The 21,545-nt window shown below is 43.2% G+C and overlaps 1 protein-coding gene across 1 annotated transcript in view; it reads right to left on the bottom strand.

Annotated features, from left to right (window-relative positions):
• Nucleotides 1-1,475: 1,475 nt before the first annotated feature.
• The window catches only part of DCLK3 (doublecortin like kinase 3), a 46,135-nt gene continuing 26,065 nt past the window's right edge, over nt 1,476-21,545 (bottom strand). Inside the window, exons 3-5 of the mRNA XM_005302683.5 lie at nt 8,212-8,344; nt 7,108-7,275; nt 1,476-3,493 (exon numbers count right to left, since the gene is read on the bottom strand). Of these exons, the coding sequence (XP_005302740.2) occupies nt 3,297-3,493; nt 7,108-7,275; nt 8,212-8,344 (498 nt within the window). The 3' untranslated portion in view covers nt 1,476-3,296. The remainder of the gene's footprint in view (nt 3,494-7,107; nt 7,276-8,211; nt 8,345-21,545) is intronic.

Consider the following 21,545-nt stretch of genomic DNA (forward strand, 5'->3'; position numbering starts at 1 on the left):
AAAGGACAAGGTGAAAGCCCCGAGGAGGAGCACTGAGATGCTTCCTCAACATCTCAGTTGAGGCAGATGATTGGAATCCATGGCTGAGTGTCTCCTTTTGTCCTGTGCAAGACCAATAGTAAAATTCTTCAGTGCTTCCTTCATAGTGTAGTATATTAGCATTCCCTTCCATAATTGCATAGTCCAGGGCCAGGATTGTGTGCAATGACATTAGGCAGTATAGGCTGTGTTTAGTCAACCTAGGACCTAGAGAGCCAGAGAGAATGACAAGAACCTGTCCTTGTAGCAGCAGAAATAAGAATTCCTTTTACATTAATCACTAGTGCGTCCTGTCTCTTCTGTACCATAAAGCTGTTACACACAATTTCTTAAAGGTGATCAGACAACCCAGTAGTCTGAAATCCAGACTGGCAGATTCACTGCACCTAAAAAATGTCACTTCAAGCTTATTCTTACATTAAAATATCAAGTAAATTAAGAGAATTGCAATATCTGATATTGCAAGTTAGAAGCTGTGTTTTCCAATAGTTTCCTGTCAAAGAATTAATAAATTTACAGAGGGAAAATTATCACTTACACACAATTACCACACAAGGCCTCCAGAATACTGGAGCTCTTTAGGGCCCTGACTCAGGAAGGCACTTACACACATGCTTAAACCCATCCGTGTTCAGGAAAGCACTTGAACCCATGCTTTACTTCTTTCCTGAAAAGGGATGCTTTCCTTAATCAGGGCCAAGACACAAATGTACAGAATATCAATTAAATATAATTATTGGCATAGTTTAAAGATCTGAGAGTTCTGATTAGTAGTTGAATTCCACAGCAACCTTTAATTCAGTAAGTATTAAACATAAGCCAGTTCAACTTGATTATAAATATTGAAGGCGCAATTCTTCTCTCCGGCCACTTACCAGATCTCAATTCTGACATTTTATTCTTGCTGCAGAACGCTTTGTTAGAACGGACACATGATGCAACACCTTTCATTTTCCTGGCAGTCCCATGAGTTTAAACTTTCAACTTAAAAAAATATTCTAGTCCTTATGGGTACCAAAATATCCTTCTGATTATGAAACAATACAACATTGTTTTACTGTATCTATAGACAAAAATACTGAAACAATAGCTCTGAGTGTGCCCCCTTCATATCAATGAGCTATTAAATCAAAGCTAATATTAATAAACATTTTAAATGTCAGTATTGTTAACTACCATATGTGAGCTGTTGGACAATTTTACCAGAAACAGACAACAGATGTGCTTGTTGATTTTGGTTGGATAACAAATAACTCAGGGATACAAAAGATATATTAGGTCAGACTCATTCCCTGGACCAGATTTTTCCCGACAGATTTTTTTTTTTTTTTTTACTTTATCCAGTCAGGTTTTAAATAACTCAAAAACTAAAGATTTTTCCACTTCCCTTGGGAGACTTTCCCATAGAATAATAGGAACTATTTTCCTGATTTTCGTTTTTATTTAATTTCATCCCATTATTCATACTTGTAGACTAGCCAAGTAAAACACCAGGGAAGAGGGGCATAAGCCACCAGGAGAAGGTGGCAAGAGGAAGGAGGCCAGCAACAGACACCAGAAGAGTTAAAAGATGATTAAGCAGAGGAGGGAGGAGGAGGGAAATTATTATGTTGACAGGAGGAAAACAATCAGAGAAGGGGCTAAGGAGAGCTTAGAAAAGTCCCACAACTTTTTCCCCTCCTGCAGCACATGAGAATACTGGAAGCCACATGAGTGATGTGGAAAAAGTGGATAAGGAAAAGTTATTTACTTATTCCCATAATACAAGAACTAGGGGTCACCAAATGAAATTAATAGGCAGCAGGTTTAAAACAAATACAAGGAAGTTCTTCTTCACGCAGCGCACGGTCAACTTGTGGAACTCTTTACCTGAGGAGGTTGTGAAGGCTTGGACTATAACAGCGTTTAAAAGAGAACTGGATAAATTCATGGTGGTTAAGTCCATTAATGGCTATTAGCCAGGATGGGTAAGGAATGGTGTCCCTAGCCTCTGTCTGTCAGAGGATGGAGATGGATGGCAGGAGAGAGATCACTTGATCACTGCCTGTTAGGTCCACTCCCTCTGGGGCACCTGGCATTGGCCACTGTCGGCAGACAGGATACTGGGCTAGATGGACCTTTGGTCTGACCCGGTACGGCCGTTCTTATGTTATGTTCTTATGTAAGCCAGAACCACCAGTGTGGATCTGAGAGGAGTAATCTGGTCTTCAAAAAACACCGAGTAACTATTCTCCACACTCCACCTCATAAAAGAGAGCCCGAGTTCCCACAGAAATTGTTCACCCTCCCAGACTTTTTTTTCCCCCAAAGAAGGAAAAAAGAGACTCCTCAGCAGCACATAGCAGAATGTTACAACAATCTTGCACAGCTGCCATGAAAAATTACCAGCCATGACATCCTTCCCTTCTCTCAAGAACCAATGTAGAAACATAGGAATTGCATACCATAAGAGACCAATGGTCCACTCTACTGCTCTGTCTCTGAGAAAGACCAAGGAAGGATGTTTCCTAATACTTAACACCATAAAATAGCTAATTAGCTAACTCATTTTGTGAGTAAGACTGCAAGGATTTTTAGTCCCTCATACATACTTAGGTGTTCACATGATAAGCCAAATCACAGAGGTTTGAGTTGACCTTGTAATATAGAACCCCACTGCTGAAAGAAGAGGGGTTCAAATTTTTCTCTACCTGGATCAACTCACCACTATTTATACTGAATACAAGTAGCTTGCATCATATTTAATATAACCTAAAGCTAAAGGATATATTCCTTTATATTTTGTTTACTTATCATTTCTGTCACTAACAGTAACTGGTATAAAGGCTTGGTCTAGAAGTTAAGTGCAGGGTGTGTATGTATATATACATATTACCAAAACAAGGTGCCATAAACACAAAACTTCTGGCAGCTACCATAAAAATAAGTACAGAAAACACTCTGTAATCATTACTGATGTTAACTGCAAAAGCAAACACTTTTAATCTATAAAAGAGAAACAGTTTGTAACACAAAGGCCCAGTTCAGTGTTTAAAAAAAAAAAGACATGTGTAGAGCTATCCAGTGCCCACTGAAGTCAGTGGAAAGACTCAGTCACTTCAGTGGGAGCTGGACCAGGCCTCGGAATTCCAGAACTTTCCCAGATTCTCATAATCTAAAAAAGGTCAAGCAACAATAGCAACAACAACAACAAGCTATGGGCCCAATTCATTTAGGAAAGGAAAAAACAAAGAGTACTCGATTAACGAAAAGGGGTTTCATGTGTCGTCATCTACAACTCCCTTCCTGCGCTGGCTCCGAAAGTGGCGCTCGATATTTATTGTCACTTCCCTCTGCAGGTTTCTGCTGTTCGTTTTTCCAGCTGTTCTGATCCAGGGGTGCTGAAGAACTTGTTGAGCTGTGTAGCGCTTTTGAGGATCTATCACCAACAGCCTGGTTATCAGATCTTTCGCTGCTATTTCATGCCAAAAAAAAATAGGAGAAGGGGAAAAAAAGTACAGTGTGATGATGTTGATGGCCTGATGTCCAGTTACAACCAAATAAAACGTTATCTCCATTTTCTTACTACTTTTGCTATAACAATATGTATGACTATCACCGAGTCAGTGCAATGACTGGAATCAGAATTTAATGCCACGAGGTTGTTATGCTTATAAAAAGCACACGAGATTTTTTTTTATAACGGAAAAGGCAACACGCTGCATTTATTGAGAATAAAGCAGTTAGCATATGCTTTTTAGTCACACACACACACACCACGCACACAGTCTCGCCAGTTGATGTTTATAGTTATTAGTTTAGACTTTGGATTAATTTAGTGGCCAGCCAGATTGGTTGCAGAGGGGAGCCAGGCTCTGTTGGTTGCGATTTGATGCTTTTGGAGTTGCTGGCAAGATGAACCCAAAGCCCCATGGCAAAGCTCTTTGTTATTATAGTTGGGTTTTTGTTGTTGTTGAAGTTTATGGATTTTGCTGTGATAGTTTATGACCGGTTACTTTTTAGTGGGTGGCAAAGAGTCCTGTGGCACCTTATAGACTAACAGACGTATTGGAGCAGGAACTTTCATGGGTGAATACCCAATGATGGCTCAAAACACCTTCGGGGGGGGGAGGGTATTTTGTTTGGTTTTGATTTAATTAATTATTTTGTTTTAAGGATGCTAGCCTTTACCTGAGGGTTGTTAATTTGCCCCTTTTTAACTATGAATGCGCGTTGATGGTTCTTGGGGTTTTTGAGTTTTTTAAGGGTTGGTGTGTTTTTTGGGCCATTTGGCTTTAATAATGGCCTTTACTTTTTTTTTTATGCATACATTTTTTATTTACACAAACAGTTTTTTGCAGAGACCTTTAAAAGGTAACAAATAGCAGTGTTTTATGTTGAACAAGAAAGGCATTGTAAATTGGACCTTACTAAATTCTGTAACTATTTTTTCAACATTGGGGCCCGGGCCTCCGAAATTCTTCTCATTTAATTAACAGACACAGACAAGATTCTGTCTGTTACTTGCAAGGCATAAATAAAAAGAAAATGGCTAATACTAGTATATATTTATTTTATTACCTTAATTCTTACTATAAAACATACACTGTATAGAGCCAAAACATACACCAATTATATAGCACAGTACCCATGGTACAACATAATCCCCCTTTTGACCCCTTGAGAACAATTTTTGAGTGGGTCATATTTTATATACCGTATTTACTCGTTCATTAGCCCGTTCGTTTATAAGCCGACCCCCCAAGATGGTTAGGTAAAAACAGCAAAAACTGTATGACCCTTTCATAAACAGACCCTATATTTCAGGGGTGGACAAACTTTGGCTCCCGGCCGACAGGATAAGCCGCTGGCGGGTCAGGACGTTTTGTTTACTTGGACCGTCTGCAAGCATGGAGCCCCTCCGCTCCCTGTGGCTGCGGTTCGCCATTCCCAGCCAATGGGAGCTGCGGGAAGTGGGGCTTCCCGAAGCTACCACTGGCTGAGAACGGCGAACCGCGGCCACAGGGAGCAGAAGGGCTCCTTGCCTGCAGACGCTCCAAGTAAACAAAACGACAATGTATTGGATATTCAATTCAATGATTCCAGAGAGTTTAAAATCATCAAATTTTGGTGTAGACCCGTTTATAAGCCGACCCCCACTCTTTGATGCGTCACTTTTTTACCAAAAATATTCAGCTTATGAACGTGTATATATGGTAATTGTTTTATAGCAACGTATTGGGAGAGAATTTGAGCATGTGGTTGTAATTTGACAAACATTTTTATTTAGCAACACATACAAAACATTTTAATTAGGCAAATACAGGATAGTACCAATACAATTAACAATGGATGAAGCATGATTGATAATATACCTTTGAAAGCGGGAGACCAGTCTGTAAAAACATTATACCAATGATATGCAGTAAGGTTTTTTTTTTTTTAGAATTAGCAATTTTAATTATATTTTTATTTGCATGTGTTATTTGGAGAATTTGCTTTTTTTTTTTTTTTTTGAGTTTATTGTAAAAACTGAGTGACTTTTCCTTTTAGAAGCAAATGATTAGCTAATTTTTGCCAATTCAAACTGAGGGAAATGGAGAAGTTAACTAAGGGGGCGATTACGGTACTTCGGGCTTTTTTTAGCTTAGGAAGGTAATAAGTGTGATTATTAATGTATAAAATGTCTGCATTGCATTTACACTTATTTACTGGTGGCTAGCTAATGCTGTTATTTTTTTTCAAATATTGTTTTTTAGGATACAATACATACACATTGTTTATTATATACAACACGGGTTATATTTTATAGTTTATTTTAGATGCATGTGCCTAGCAATATATTTTTACTGCATGGTTTTGTGGTGGCAGGCAGGGAGAGGCATACCCATTTGCAAGGGTTTTATTTTGTACACTGATTTATAATGCGAGGTAACCAGAAAGATTTTATTGTCAATTTTGGTAGTGGTCTGGTTTTGATTTAATTAATTATTTTGTGTTTTAAGGATGCTAGCTTTCACCTCAGGGTCGTTAATCTGCCCCTTCTCAACCATGGATGCGAGTTGATGGTTCTCTGGCGTCTTTGAATTTTTTCAGTTTTTTTACTTCTCCTCCCTTGGCCATCTGCTTCAACAATGGCCTTCACACCTTATCTTTCCCTGATGCATACATTCCTCATTCATACAAACCATTCTTTGCAGACACCTTCAAAAGATAACAAATAGTGTTTTATGTTGAACGAGAAAGACGTAAATTAGACCTTACTAAATTTTGTAACTATTTTTTTCCACATTGGGGCCTAGGCCTCCAAAATTCCTCTAATTTAATTAACATAAACACAGATAAAAATTCTATTACTTGCAAAACATAAATTTAAAAAAAATGGCTAATACTAGTATTCACTATTCTATTTATTTATTTTATTACCTTAATTCTTACTATAAAACATACACTATATATAGCCAAAGCATAACCAATTATATAGCACAGGACCCATAGTACAACAAGGTGACCTATCCCTAATGTGTCTTTTGGCATCACCATTGTCCCCCCATGAGAAGCCAGGAGGGCAGAGACAAAGGGCAAATTTCCAAGATAGAGGATTTAATCTGTAAGGCACCAGAGGAGGACAAGCGATTGAGGGAGCTTTTGGCTGCCGGGTTTGGTTACTTGGTGCCAGGCCTGTGGAAGAACAAAGTTCTATGTGCATAAAGGCACTCCTGAACAAGGGTTTTCAAAAGAGATACTGCAGACAGATAAAAGTACTAAACTGGATGAGGAATCCCATTGACTTCAATGGGGCCATGGTGTCTCCCTTGGACATTATCCTTGTGTGTCTTTTTGCACAGACCTTCACACTCTAACATCACCAAATGTACTGCTTTGATGCCTTAATTGTAGACACATTTATAGCCAGACTGCAGAAAAAAACCTTGCTCTTCAGAAAGGGAATTATATCCAATTTAAATGTATCAGATCTGATTTTTATACACACCGCTGTTGATAGGAACTGAGGACTAAAGTCATGTTTTAAAAAATACTGCGACAGTATGTAAGATCCTGAGGTAGGTTATAAGTAATGAATCTTACCACCCGAAATACTGTCCCAGTATGGTGAAAGGAATTCATAGTGACCCAGCTGTATGATTTGAAACAGTTCTTCCTGATCTCGCTCCTGACTTCGGAAAGGAGGGAAGCCACACAGCAGAATATAGAGTATCACACCAGTAGCCCACATGTCTACTTCCAGTCCATAGCCTAGGGAAAAGAAACGAAAATACCATTTTTCATACCACAGGTTAAATGCCTCTTACCAAAAATACCTTTTAGAGATAAAACTCAGACTTGCAAGGAACTGCCAGCTTCATATTACTTTATTCTTTAAGAAACAGCATAGATCCACAGCTTTGCCTGCTGCTCAGAAACTCCGTTTTCTGACCAAGAGTGGTGAATGGAAGAAGTAGTGACCAAGGCACCTCTTGACAAACTGTGTACTACGCTATACTATCATTTTATAATAATAGTCCTTCCATAGCATCTTTCCTCTTCAAACATTGTCAGCGTCACAACACCAGTGTCTATTGTAGCTTAATTGAAAAAATGCAGCATACATTTAAAAAATACCCTTGTAAACCAGTTCTTTTTAGGTTCACATTCCCTTCCACAAGCAGTAAACAGATCCCGAGTTTCCTTTGTAATTCTGTATGATTACAGATGGGTGAGTCTGCTCTACAAACAAGAACCACAAGCAGCACACTCATGCCCTGAGCCAAATTGAACCCCAAACCTTTTCCAGGTTTGAATATATTTGGATAAGAAACTCCTCAAATCTTCCTTCTCTCTCTTGATCTTCCAATATGTTGGGTTGTTGCTTAGTGTGACCATTCAGGTTTACTGCCTTCTCTTGCACTGATGGGACTATAAGGTTGTAGGGGCTTCGACCATGAGGTAGAAGAAAACAGGAATCTTCAGTGAGTAACACCAAAACAATCCTCCTTTCTTTACACAGTTTTAACAAACAATCTATGCTAGTTTGATTCTTGTCATCTGAGAAGAATATACATTTTAGTATTAATACATTAATAATAGGAAGGTTAGTGAGGTTTCTTTAGTGACAAGCAATGCACAGAAATATTTTATGAACAGAAAAGGTAGAGTAATTGATTTAAAAAAAAATAAAGATATTATATTCACCCTTCTCAGCAAGTATTTCGGGGGCAACATATGTTGGTGTTCCACACACAGTAAATATGGGTTTTGTAACCTTCTTTGCAAGGCCAAAATCTGCTAGTTTCAACATAGTAGATTTATCTGCATTATGCTGAACCTGTACCAAAACCAAAAACAAAACACAAAACAGATCTTTAATCCAATGGCGTTTGAGAAGCAAATGAACAGATTAAATTCAGGATGGGGATAAACAGAGAAGATAAAATCTTTAGCCCAAAGTAACAAATTCAAGTTAGCCAAAATGAAGTAAAATCAACATACCAATAAACAAGAGCAGTCTGTACATTCAGAAAGTCAAAAAGACATGAATATTTTCAGAAGGAAAGGCTATAAATGAAAAAGAAAACTCACTCTTCTATAAACTGTCTTACTCAGCAATTTCCAAGGAAAAAACAGGTGGTGTGGCGGGTATGAATAAAGAAGAAATTGTTCTTGTTTCAGACACAGATTTCAATGTTAATTTACCCACCATGACCACCTTTGGAAACTAAATGCTTCACAAAGAAAAAGGCTGTGGGGTTCTTTCACACTAGTAGGGTGACCAGATAGCAAGTGTGAAAAATCGAGACGGGTGTGGGGGGTAATAGGAGCCTATATAAGAAAAAGACCCAAAAATCAGGACTGTCCCTATAAAATCGGGACATCTGGTCACCCTACATACTAAGTAACATTTCTGGTCACATCAATGTTGCACTGGTATTTCAGATAAGATATCAACTTTGTAGTAGCACTGCAAACGGATTCCCCTCAACTCGATTCATTTATATGGCACTATTAAGGTTTTTCAAAACCTGGAAATTTGCACATTATTCTGCCCAAATCTGTACTCTACATCCTGTTATAGAAATGGATATTGGTGGGGTTGAACATAGGAATAATATAGAAAGGATAGGAGGGAGGGACCCTGACTCTGGAGCATTCTTCTCATCACTATACATCATTGGCAGATTACATCTCTGATATCCCTCTGGAAAATATTCAAAATGTACCTTCCATCCTAGTTTTGTTAGTACAGATATTTAATATTATTTTTTTAAAACCATAATTAATGAAACATGACATTTGAGAAACCAAAGTACTAGAAAGTCCAGCAATGCAGAAATGCTATTGAGTATATTAATATTCTTAATATTAGTACAGTACTTAGTATTCATACTAAATTTTAAAAAGAAAACTAATCATGTCTTTGCTTTGAAAGAGAAAGCGTTAGCCTCTATCAAAATAGGAAACAAGGAAATGTGGCTAACTTTTCTGCAAGAAATCCAGCAAAATCCAGAGAAATCTGGACTTCTCAGGTTTTGAAGGGATAAATTAGAATGTGAGATGCCAAGCACACCCCACATTCCGTAATCACAGCTTGAGATGGCCAAAAATTCAAGATGGTCCTTGTAACAAAACAACTGAGGGCATAGATGGGATGAGGTCTGCTATCCCATATGCACTACCCAGTCAAAGTACATTTGTATTCATTGCAAAAATTATAAACATAGCAATGCTCCTGAATCCATTAAGCAAAAAAAAAATTTTTTAAGACATTTTCAATTAAAAAAAGAAAATAAGGTATGTATTAATATAGTTAACAAAAAATCCATACCACTTTTTAATAATGCACACCCAAACCTGCTGGGTTTTTTTAAGAATTAGTCAACTCCCCTGATGACATTTTGTATTCTAATTTCTCAGCAGCACAGCTGACAAAATGCAAAAAACATTATTATTTATACAAAGATAACCAACCACAGTTTTCTGGAGCACTGTCTATACATAGAGCAGCGGTGGGCAACCTGCGGCCCGCATCCGCTGGCGGGCCGCCAGACCATTTGTTTACATTTGCGCAGCTGCCCGCAGCTCCCAGTGGCCACAGTTCACCGTTCCCAGCCAATAGGAGCTGCAGGAAGTGGCACGAGCCTGGCTGTCACTTCCTGCAGCTCCCATTGGCCAGGAACAGCAAACCGCAGCCACTGGGAGCTGCGGGCAGCTGCACAGATGTAAACAAACAGTCTGGCAACCCAGTAGCGGATTACCCTGATGGGCCGCATGCGGCCCACGAGCCACAGGTTGACCACCACTGACAGAGGGAAACTCAGTCAAGGTTACCTTGTAGAGCTCACACTCTAAGAATACAAGCAACAAATCAAGAAGGATACAAGGATATAATCGAAATACATAAAGTCTTTATGTACAATGTGTATGTATGTGCTTCCTGTATGTAGATGTCTATGTATACCTTCCTGTATGTAGATGTCTATGTATACCATATACACGGAACGTTTTTCAAATATTTAATAAATGCATATCAAATATACCCAATGGCCACTTAAACCCTGCAAATTATCTTATTAAAATAAAAGTGAAATTCTCACATCCTCATTTACAAACTTGGGGACATTGGCCGCAGTCCTGCAATGAGTTCCATGCAGGCAGACTACTGCTCCTGTGCAGAACCCCAGTCAACTCAATGAGGAGTGTGTGGGTACCAGCATCCACCCATGCTGAATGGGATATTGTATTTTCTCTTTTATCAACCAATCTTCAACTCTACTCTCTCATTATAACACAAGGTGGCGATGGTGCACTACCTGTTATTTCAGAACACCACTGATTTGTTTTCCTTTCACATAGTAGCGAAATAGGTAGGAATACTAAACATCTTTGATATATTTTATGGCTATGTAAAAAACACACCTTTCAAAGAAAGTGCTGTAAATTGTTGGGATGCTTGGAGGCCCCAACCACATAGTGATCTGCTAGCTCATTGTGCCTGGAAACAATTTAAAAGCCAGCCCAGGTGGGGTGGCTATCATTGCTCCACACAGTCCTTTTATCCCTGTCCTTATCATCTCTCTCTCTGCTATAGAGCCTTTCATCAGGCATCAGAAAAGCAAGTAGACTTCCCCTACACAAATGTTTATACACTCTGGTAGAATAAATTACTTGTCAATCTCTTTTTCCTTCTGAGATCAAAGTATATAATCTCAGTGATGTGACCGATATCCATGGCTCCACAGCCTACTGAGCTGAAAACCGACTGCCTCTCCCAAGCCTACAGTGTATGTTCCATGGGACAGAGTACAATCTTGTCAGCAAAACATGGCGGTTAGTGCTGCCACCATCATAGTTAGGGTTTTCTAATGCATCCATCACTGGGCACCCATAGGATTTCTATTACCAAGCCACTATTTGACTTGGAAGGAAGGGCCATTGCAGCAGTGGATCCTTTTTTCCCCTCTCCATTATCCTGACCACGGCTACTCCTGCTCCTTTTCTCTGGCCATGTCTACACTATGAAGCTGGGCAATGTTTAACAGGAGGTGTCAAATCCTGCTTCTCCTACACCCCTTCAACTGACATTAAACAGGTGTCTTGTTTTTGTGGGACAGAGTCAACCACACTCAACATCTGTGGTAGCAAAGTTTGCTTGCTCGACAGCAAAGTTTAGCTCAGCTGACTGAGTTAGTTGCTCGGAGGGAGACCGAGCAGCTGCATTCACCTGTTGTTGAGCATATTTTGTTTCTGTAGTGCAGCCACAGGCCTCATGCCTCCCAGTTCTGCTGCACTGAGTGTGGAAGGAGCTGGCAGACAGAGGAGTAAAAAACAAAAACAACGAGAGCAAATGACTGCTGCAAAAGTTGCCGCTGATAGGTGGAGGGCAACACTACATGGGGGAAAAATAGTTTTTCTCTCATCATAGAATCATAGAAGATTAGAGTTGGAAGAGACCTCAGGAGATCATCTAGTCCAACCCCCTGCTCAAAACAGGACCAACCCCAACTAAATCATCCCAGCCAGGACTTTGTCAAGCCAGGCCTTAAAAACCTCTAAGAAAGGAGATTCCACCACCTCCTTCGGTAACCCATTCCAGTGCTTCACCACCCTCCTAATGAAATAGTTTTTCGTAATATCCAACCTAGACCTCCCCCACTTCAACTTGAGACCATTGCTCCTTGTTCTGTCATCTGCCACCACTGAGAACAGCCTAACTCCATCCTCTTTGGAACCCCCCTTCAGGTAGTTGAAGGCTGCTATCAAATCCTCCCTCACTCTTCTCTTCTGCAGACTAAATAACCCCAGTTCCCTCAGCTTCTCCTCCTAAGTCACGTGCCTCAGCCCCCTAATTATTTTCATTGCCCTCCGCTGGATTCTCTCCAATTTGTGCACATCCTTTCTGTAGTGGGGGGCCCAAAACTAGATGCCATACTCCAGATGTGGCCTCACCAGTGCCGAATAGAGGGGAATAATCACTTCCCTCCTTCTGCTGGCAATGCTCCTACTGCTGGCAATGCTCTGCTGGCAATGCAGCCCAATATGCTGTTAGCCTTCTTGGCAACAAGGGCACACTGCTGACTCATATCCAGCTGCTCGTCCACTGTAATCCCCAGGTCCTTTTCTGCAGAACTGCTGCTTAGCCAGTCGGTCTCCAGCCTGTAGTGGTACATGGGATCCTTCCGTCCTAAGTGCAGAACTCTGCACTTGTCCTTTTTGAACCTCATTAGATTTCTTTTGGCCCAATCCTCCAATTTGTCTACGCCACTCTGGACCCTATCCCTACCCTCCAGGGTATCTACCTCTCCCCCAAGCTTAGTGTCATCCGCAAACTTGCTGAGGGTGCAATCCATCCCATCATCCAGATCATTAATGAAGATTTTGAACAAAACCGGCCCCAGGACCGACCCCTGGGACACTCTGCTTGATACCGGCTGCCAACCAGACATCGAGCCGTTGATCACTACCCGTTGAGCCCAACAATCTAGCCAGCTTTCTATCCACCTTATAGTCCATTCATCCAATCCATACTCCTTTAACTTGCTGGCAAGAATACTGTGGGAGACCGTATCGAAAGCTTTGCTAAAGTATATTATGGTATATCACATCCACCGCTTTCCCCATATCCACAGAGCAGGTTCTCTCGTCACAGAAGGCAATCAGGTTGGTCAGGCATGACTTGCCCTGGGTGAATCCATGTTGACTCTTCCTGATCACCTTCCTCTCCTCCAAGTGCTTCAAAATGGATTAGTTGAGGACCTGCTCCATGATTTTTCCGGGGACTGAGATGAGGCTGATCGGTCTGTAGTTCCCCAGATTCTCCTTCTTCCCTTTTTTAAAGATGGGCACAAGTTTTCAAAGATAATGGCCAATGGCTCTGCAATCACATCAGCCAAGTCCCTCAGCACCCTCGGATGCATTGTATCCGGCCCCATGGACTTGTGCATGTCCAGCTTTTCTAAATAGTCCTTTACCTGTGCTTTCACCACTGACGGCTGCTCACCTCCTCCCCATACTGTGCTGCCCAATCCAGCAGTCTGGAAGCTGACCTTGTCTGTGAAGACGGAGGCAAAAAAAGCATTGAGTACTTCAGCTTTTTCCACATTATCTGTCACTAGGTTGCCTCCCCAATTCAGTAAGAGTCCCACACTTTCCCTGACCTTCTTCTTCTTGCTAACATATCTGCAGAAACCCTTCCTTTTAACCTTTACATCCCTTGCTAGCTGCAAGGGTCCAGGGTCCATATTCTGCTGCTCTCCTTTCTGCCTTTTCTCAGGATCCTGAACTCGACCATCTCATGGTCACTGCTACCCAGGTTGCCACCCACTTCTACTTCCCCTACCAATTATTCTCTCTTTGTGAGCAGCAGGTCAAGAGGAGCACGGTCCCTAGGTGGTTCCTCCAGCACTTGCACCAGGAAGTTGTTCCCAACACTCTCCAAAAACTTCCTGGATTGTCTGTGCACTGCTGTATTGCTCTCCCAGCAGATGTCAAGATGATTGAAGTCCCCCATGAGAACCAGGGCCTCTGATCTGGAAACTTCTGTTAGTGGTCCGAAGAAAGCCTCATCTAGAGAGAAGAAAGCTCCCTGGTCTGGTGGTCTATAGCAGACGCCCACCACGGCATCACCCTTGTTGCTCTCACCTCTAAACTTAACCCAAAGACTGTCAACAGGCTTTTCTCCAGCTTCAGACTGGTGCTCTGAGCAATCATACTGCTCTCTTACATACATTGCAACTCCTCCACCTTTTCTCTCCCTTCTGTCCTTCTTGAATAGTTTATACCCATCCATGACAGTGCTCCAGTCATGTGAGTTACCCCACCAAGTCTCTGTTATTCCAATCACATCATAGTTCTTTGACTGTACCAGGACTTCCAATTCTTCCTGCTTGTTTCCCAGGCTTCTTGCATTCGTATACAGGCACTTAAGATAACTAGCCGATTACCCTACTTTCTCAGTTTGAATCAGGAGGCCTCCCCTGTTGCACCCTCCTCCTTGAGTTTCCTCCCGGTATCCCACTTCCCCACTTACCTCAGGGCTTAGGTCTCCCAGTGAACCTAGTTTAAAGCCCTCCTCACTAGGTTAGCAAGCCTGCCTGTGAAGATGCTCTTCCCGCTCTTTGTTAGCCGGATCCCATCACTTCCTAGCAATCCTTCTTCCTGGAACAACATCCTATGGTCAAAGAATCCGAAGCCCTCTCTCCAACACCACCTGCGCAACCACGCATTTACTTCCACAATTCGATGGTCCCTACCTGGGCCTTTTCCTTCAACAGAGAGGATGGACGAGAACACGACTTGCACCTCAAATGCCTTTATCCTTCTTCTCAGAGCCACATACTCTGCAGTGACCTGCTCAAGGTCATTCTTGGCAGTATCATTCATGCCCACATGGAGAAGTAGGAAGGGGTAGCAGTCCAAGGGCATGATCAGTCTCGGCAGACACACCGTCACGTCCTGAATTCTAGCTCCGGGCAAGCAGCACACTTCTCAAGTTTCCTGGTCTGGACAGCAGATGGATGACTCCGTCCCTCCTCTTGGGAGTGGTGGTCATGGAACCCCCATCCCTAGGACAATGCATCCCATGCCTTCCGGTTGATGGGGTCTCCTTCTGATCCCTTCCCTCAGATGACTCTTCCAAACTATTCTCTACCATAGTATCTGTGCAGAGTCTGAAAACATTTTCTTACCTCTATCTGCACCGGGGGTACATGGGTTCTCCTCTTTCTTCTTCTGGAGGTCACATGCTGCCAATTTTCTTCCCCGTTCTGCACTGCACTTTCTGATTCTTCAGCATGCTGTGCCTGCAGTACCAAATGCTGACTTCTATCCAGAAAGTCTTCATTTTCTGTGATGCAACGCAGGGTTGATACTTGGGTCTCTAGTCCTTTAACCTTCTCTTCCAATATTGAGACCAGCTTGCACTTCGTAGATGAAGTCACTTCTATCCTCTGGGAGAAAGACAAACGTGACACATCCTGTACAGGTCAGAACAGCTGATCGCTCACTATCCATATTGTCTTCCTTCTAAGAGCCTCTTCAGATGCTATATTTACAGCTCACAGAAGCCTGAAAGGCAAAAACTCTGTAGGAACTCCCTGCAGGCAAACTCCCTCTGTTTGCTTCTCCTCGGTTCGCAGCTCACTCACTTCGTAGCTGGCTGCTTTTTTATAAAGCTGCTGGCTCGAAGCAGTTGTCCTGGCTCAAAGCCTTCCCTCCAATCAACAACTCAAGGCTTACCTGGAAAAAAGCACTCCCAATTCACACTTTTCAAACCACCACACCTCCCATTCCCCAAGTCCTGGAAGTTGTCAGCGAATCCAGTATGAGGACAGGCTCGGATAGTCAAGGAGAAAACGGAAACACTGTAGGGTTCCAACACCCATAGCATCACTCTTTGGCCTGGTCTACACTATGAGTTTAATTCGAAATTAGCAGTGTTAAATCAAATTAACCCTGCACCCGTCCACACAACGAAGCCATTTATTTCAAAATAAAGGGCTCTTAAAATCGATTTCTATACTCCTCCCCGACGAGTGGAGTAGCGCCAAAATCGATATTGTCATTTCAAATTAGGCTTAGTGTGGCCGCAATTCGATGGTATTGACCTCCAGGAGCTATCCCACAGTGCACCATTGTGACCGCTCTGGACAGCAATCTGAACTCGGATGCAGTGGCCAGGTAGACAGGAAAAGCCCCGCGAACATTTGAATTTCATTTCCTCTTTGCCCAGCACAGGAGAGCACAGGTGACCACAGACAGCTCATCAGCACAGGTAACCATGCAGGCCAATAATCGAAAAAGAGCACCAGCATGGACCGTACGGGAGGTACTGGATCTGATCGCTATATGGGGAGAGGATTCAGTGCTAGCAGAACTTCGTTCGAAAAGACGAAATGCCAAAACTTTTGAAAAAATCTCCAAGGGCATGATGGAGAGAGGCCACAATAGGGACTCACATCAGTGCCGCGTGAAAGTCAAGGAGCTCAGACAAGCCTATCAGAAAACAAAGGAGGCAAACGGTCGCTCCGGGTCAGAGCCGCAGACATGCCGCTTCTACGCCGAGCTGCATGCAATTCTAGGGGAGGCCGCCACCACTACCCCACCTCTGACCGTGGATTCTGTGGCGGGGGTAATCTCATCAGCCACACCTGAGGATTCTGCGGACAGGAAGAGGAGGAGGAGGAGGACGAGTTTGCGGAGAGCACACAGCACTCCGTTCTCCCCAACAGCCAGGATCTTTTTCTCAGACTGACTGAAGTATCCTCTCAAGCCTTCCAAGCCAGTACCCAAGACCATGACCCCATGGAAGGGACCTCAGGTGAGTTTACCTTTTAAAATATAAAACATGGTTTAAAAGCAAGCGTTTTTTAATGATTAATTTGCCCTGAGGACTTGGGATGCATTCGCGGCCAGTACAGCTACTGGAAAAGTCTGTTAACGTGTCTGGGGATGGAGCGGAAATCCTCCAGGGACATCTCCATGAAGCTCTCCTGGAGGTACTCCAAAAGCCTTTGCAAAAGGTTTCTGGGCAGTGCAGCCTTATTCCGTCCTCCATGGTAGGACACTTGACCATGCCATGCTTGCAGCAAGTAATCTGGTATCATTGCATGACAAAGCCTGGCAGCGTATGGTCCCGGTGTTTGCTGGCATTCAAGCAACATCCGTTCTTTATCTCGCTGTGTAATCCTCAGGAGAGTGATATCGCTCATGGTAACCTGGTTGAAATACGGGAATTTAATTAAGGGGACAGAGGTGGCCCTTCCTAGTGGGCTGTTTGCCTGTGGCTGAAAAGAAATCCTTTCCTGTAGTAAGCCAAGTGCAGGAGGGCGGGGGGGGGGATTGGCGCTGAGCTTTTCATGTGTGGCTAGCAGGGATCTTCCCTGATACCAGCCACGCAGTGGGGGGAGGGATAAAGCGATCATCCCAGAGAATTGGATGGAGGGGGGGTTAGTTTGTTTTCTGCTGCTGAAAGTTAACAGGAAAACCGCAGCACTCAACGGGCTTTACTTGGTATGTGGGAAAGGAGGACGCAGAAGCCGAAAGACAATGGCTTACCATGGCCGCATGCAAGCCGAATTCTGTTGCCCGGACCTGCATCTGTGATCTCTAGCAGCAAAGCCACAGGCACTCAATATTAAGAGGCAAAATGCGACCTTGCACAGAAATCACATGTGCTATGTAATCTGAATAGCGTTGTTCACTGTGAAAGAGTATAAGCATTGTTCTGTAAAATGTATCTTTTTAAAAAATTCTCTCCTTTTTTCCCTCCCTCCAGCAGCTGCAAATTTTTCAATCCTCCCTCCTCCATCCCGAAGGCTATCTCAGATAAGACGTCGGAAAAAGAGGACGCAAGACGAGATGTTCGCGGAAATCATGGAATCCACCCGCAATGAAAGAGCTGATCTGAATGAGTGGAAGGACACGGTTTCAAAGTATAGGAAAGATGCCAGTGAACGTGAGGACAGAAGGGACGCTCGAGATGAGAGGTGGCGGCAGGAAGATCAGAGGAGGCAGGATGCAACGCTGGGGCTGCTGCGTGAGCAAACAGACACGCTCCGGCATCTGGTGGAGCTTCAGGAACGGCAGCGCTATCACAGACTAGCACTACAGCCCCTGTATAACCCCCCTTCCCCCTCCCCATGTTCCATAGCCTCCTTACCCAGACGTGTAAGAATGCTGGGCGGGGGAGGCTCCGTGCCCATTCCACCCCAGTGGACAGCCCAAGCAAAAGGCTGTCATTATTTTAACTTTTTTTTAAGTGGCCTTTTCCTTCCCTCCGATCCTCCTCCCAAACCCCACCCGGGCTACCTTGTCAGTTCTCTCCCCCTTTTTATAATCAATTAATAAAGAATACATGATTTTTAAACTATAGTGATTTTATTTCCTTTGAAAGCAAGCTGTGATTGAAGGGGGAGGGTGGGTTGCCTACAGAGAATGAGTTTTCATCAAGAAGAAACAAACAGAACTTTCACACAGTAGCCTGGCCAGTCATGAAACTGGTTTTCAAAGCTTCTCTGATGCGCCGCGCCTCCTAGTGTGCTCTTCTAATCGCCCTGGTGTCTGGCTGCACGTAATCAGCAGCCAGGCGATTTGCCTCAGCATCCCACCCCGCCATAAAGGTCTCCCCCTTACTCTCACAGAGATTGTGGAGCACACAGCAAGCAGCAATAACAATGGGGATATTGGTTTGGCTGAGCTCTGAGCAAGTCAGTAACGTGCGCCAGCGACCTTTTAAACGGCCAAATGCACATTCTACCACCATCGAATCATAGAATATCAGGGTTGGAAGGGATCTCAAGAGGTCATCTAGTCCAACCCCCTGCTCAAAGCAGGACCAATTCCCAACTAAATCATCCCTGCCAGGGCTTTGTCAAGCCGGGCCTTAAAAACCTCCAAGGAAGGAGACTCCACCACCTCCCTAGGTAACGCATTCCAGTGCTTCACCACCCTCCTAGTGAAATAGTGTTTCCTAATATCCAACCTGGACCTCCCCCACTGCAACTTGAGACCATTGCTCCTTGTTCTGTCATCTGCCACCACTGAGAACATTCTGCACTTGCTCAGCCTGTAGTTGAACAGCTCCTGACTCCTGTCCAGGCTGCCTGTGTATGGCTTCATGAGCCATGGCATTAAGGGGTAGGCTGGGTCCCCAAGGATAACTATAGGCATTTCAACATCCCCAACGGTTATTTTCTGGTCCGGGAAGTAAGTCCCTTGCTGCAGCTGTTTAAACAGAGTAGCGTTCCTGAAGACGCGAGCATCATGAACCCTTCTCAGCCAGCCCACGTTGATGTTGGTGAAACGTCCCCTGTGATCCACCAGTGTTTGCAGCACCATTGAAAAGTAACCCTTGTGGTTTATGTACTGGGTACCCTGGTGCTCTGGTGCCAAGATAGGGATATGGGTTCCATCTATCGCCCAACCACAGTTAGGGAATCCCATTGCAGCAAAGCCATCCACTATGGCCTGCACAGTTCCCAGAGTCACTACCTTTCGTAGTAGCAGCTCAATGATTGCTTTGGCTACTTGCATGACAGCAGCCCCCACCGTAGATTTGCCCACTCCAAATTGATTCCCGACTGACCGGTAGCTGTCTGGTGTTGCAAGCTTCCACAGGGCTATCGCCACTCGCTTCTCAACTGTGAGGGCTGCTCTCATCCTGGTATTCTGGTGCTTCAGGGCAGGGGAAAGCAAGTCACAAAGTTCCATGAAAGTGCCCTTACGCATGCGAAAGTTTTGCAGCCACTGGGAATCGTCCCACACCTGCAACACTATGCGGTCCCACCAGTCTGTGCTTGTTTCCCGGGCCCAGAATCGGCGTTCCACGTATAGAACCTGCGCCATCAACAACATGATCTCCAAAGCGCCGGGAGATGTCCTCATCACTCTCGTCGCCGCGCTGCCGTCGCCACCTCCTCCTTGCCTTGTTTTTCTGGTGCTGGTTCAGCATAAACTGCACGATAACGCGCGAGGTGTTTACAATGTTCATGACTGCTGTCTTGAGCTGAGCGGGCTCCATGCTTGCCGTGGTATGGTGTCTGCTGTATTCACCCAGGAAAAAAGGCGCAAAACGGTTGTCTGCCATTGCTTTCATGGAGGGAGGGGTGAGGCTGTACCCAGAACCACCTGCGACAATGTTTTTTGCCCCATCAGGCACTGGGATCTCAACCCAGAATTCCAATGGGCAGGGGAGACTGCGGGAACTATGGGATAGCTATGGGATAACTACCCACAGTGCACCGCTCTGGAAATCGACGCTAGCCCCGGTACATGGACGCACACCGCCGAATTAATGTGCTTAGTGTGGCCGCATACATTCGACTTTATACAATCTGTTTCCAAAATTAGAATTCTGTAAATTCGGATTAATCCTGTAGACATACCCTTTGTTTAAACTGATGACACCCCCCTCCCCAGGACCCATTCCAGACCCCATTACCTGCCCAATGCATATGATAATGGGATGAGACTATTAGCTTGTGTTTGACATTTGTCATTGCTAGTCTTCAATTGACAGCACTTTAAGATTACTGGGAGCAGTTCCTCCTAGTCCTATGCCATTTTTTCAGTCTGTCTGAAGTCTCAGGGAAACAGTACTACAATGGGTCACATTAAAAGGTCAGAAAGTTAAAAGCTATTTCTTGAATGTATTGTGTTTGTAAAGGTGCATATTGGACAGCACATAAATGCCTTACAAAAACCACCACCACCAAGCATTATAATTAGAAATAAAGAGCAATCAGCTCAAATAGAATATCAATCAAGACCTAAGATTCTATAGGACAAATGCAAGACCCCAGTGACAAGCAACCTGCCAAAGAAACGAACACAGTTCCTGGTTCACATGAAGAATGGGGAAAGAAAGGGGCTTGACAACTAAAGAAAAAGGAAAACAAAAACAACAAAATGACAGCCGACATTCTGCAGAACCTGACAGGTTGATAAAGTTTAAGCTCCCTGGCTAAGCTTTTAACATTGAGTTTTATAATATTGTGGTCATTATGGATTTGTTTGTTCGTTCGTTTAAAAGGAATTTTTCCTTGCAAGGCTTTCATAAATATGATAATTTCAAACAGCGTTTCACAGCAGTATCTACAAATACACAAAACAATATTGGAGGTTCCTAAACTCATTTGTATTAAGAGCCCATTCAACCTCTTAAATATGATATGAGTGATATACCCAATTACAACCAGTTGAGGTGTTTTTCTATAAACAGTATCTATTATAGGAATTCAGCCAAGTAACAGTAGGAGGCCTCTAAAACACAAATTTGTAAACAGCTATTTCTCATTAGCTTTAAATATCCATGCTCTAATATGAACAAATATCTGCTGAACGTTAGGTACGTTTCTCTTCATAAAATCTTCTGTATCCCATTGTACCTTATCTGTATGCAGCAGTGTGGCCAACATGAACATATTAATCCTGTAAATGTTCACTAGGAGACAGATTCTCCATTACTTTGCACCTTGTGTAGTCATTTATACCAGTATAAAGTGGGTGTAAAGTGCCAGAAAATCTTTGCACTG

The sequence above is a fragment of the Chrysemys picta genome, chromosome 2, assembly GCF_011386835.1.
Source record: "Chrysemys picta bellii isolate R12L10 chromosome 2, ASM1138683v2, whole genome shotgun sequence".
In the NCBI taxonomy this organism is placed as follows: Eukaryota; Metazoa; Chordata; order Testudines; family Emydidae; genus Chrysemys; species Chrysemys picta.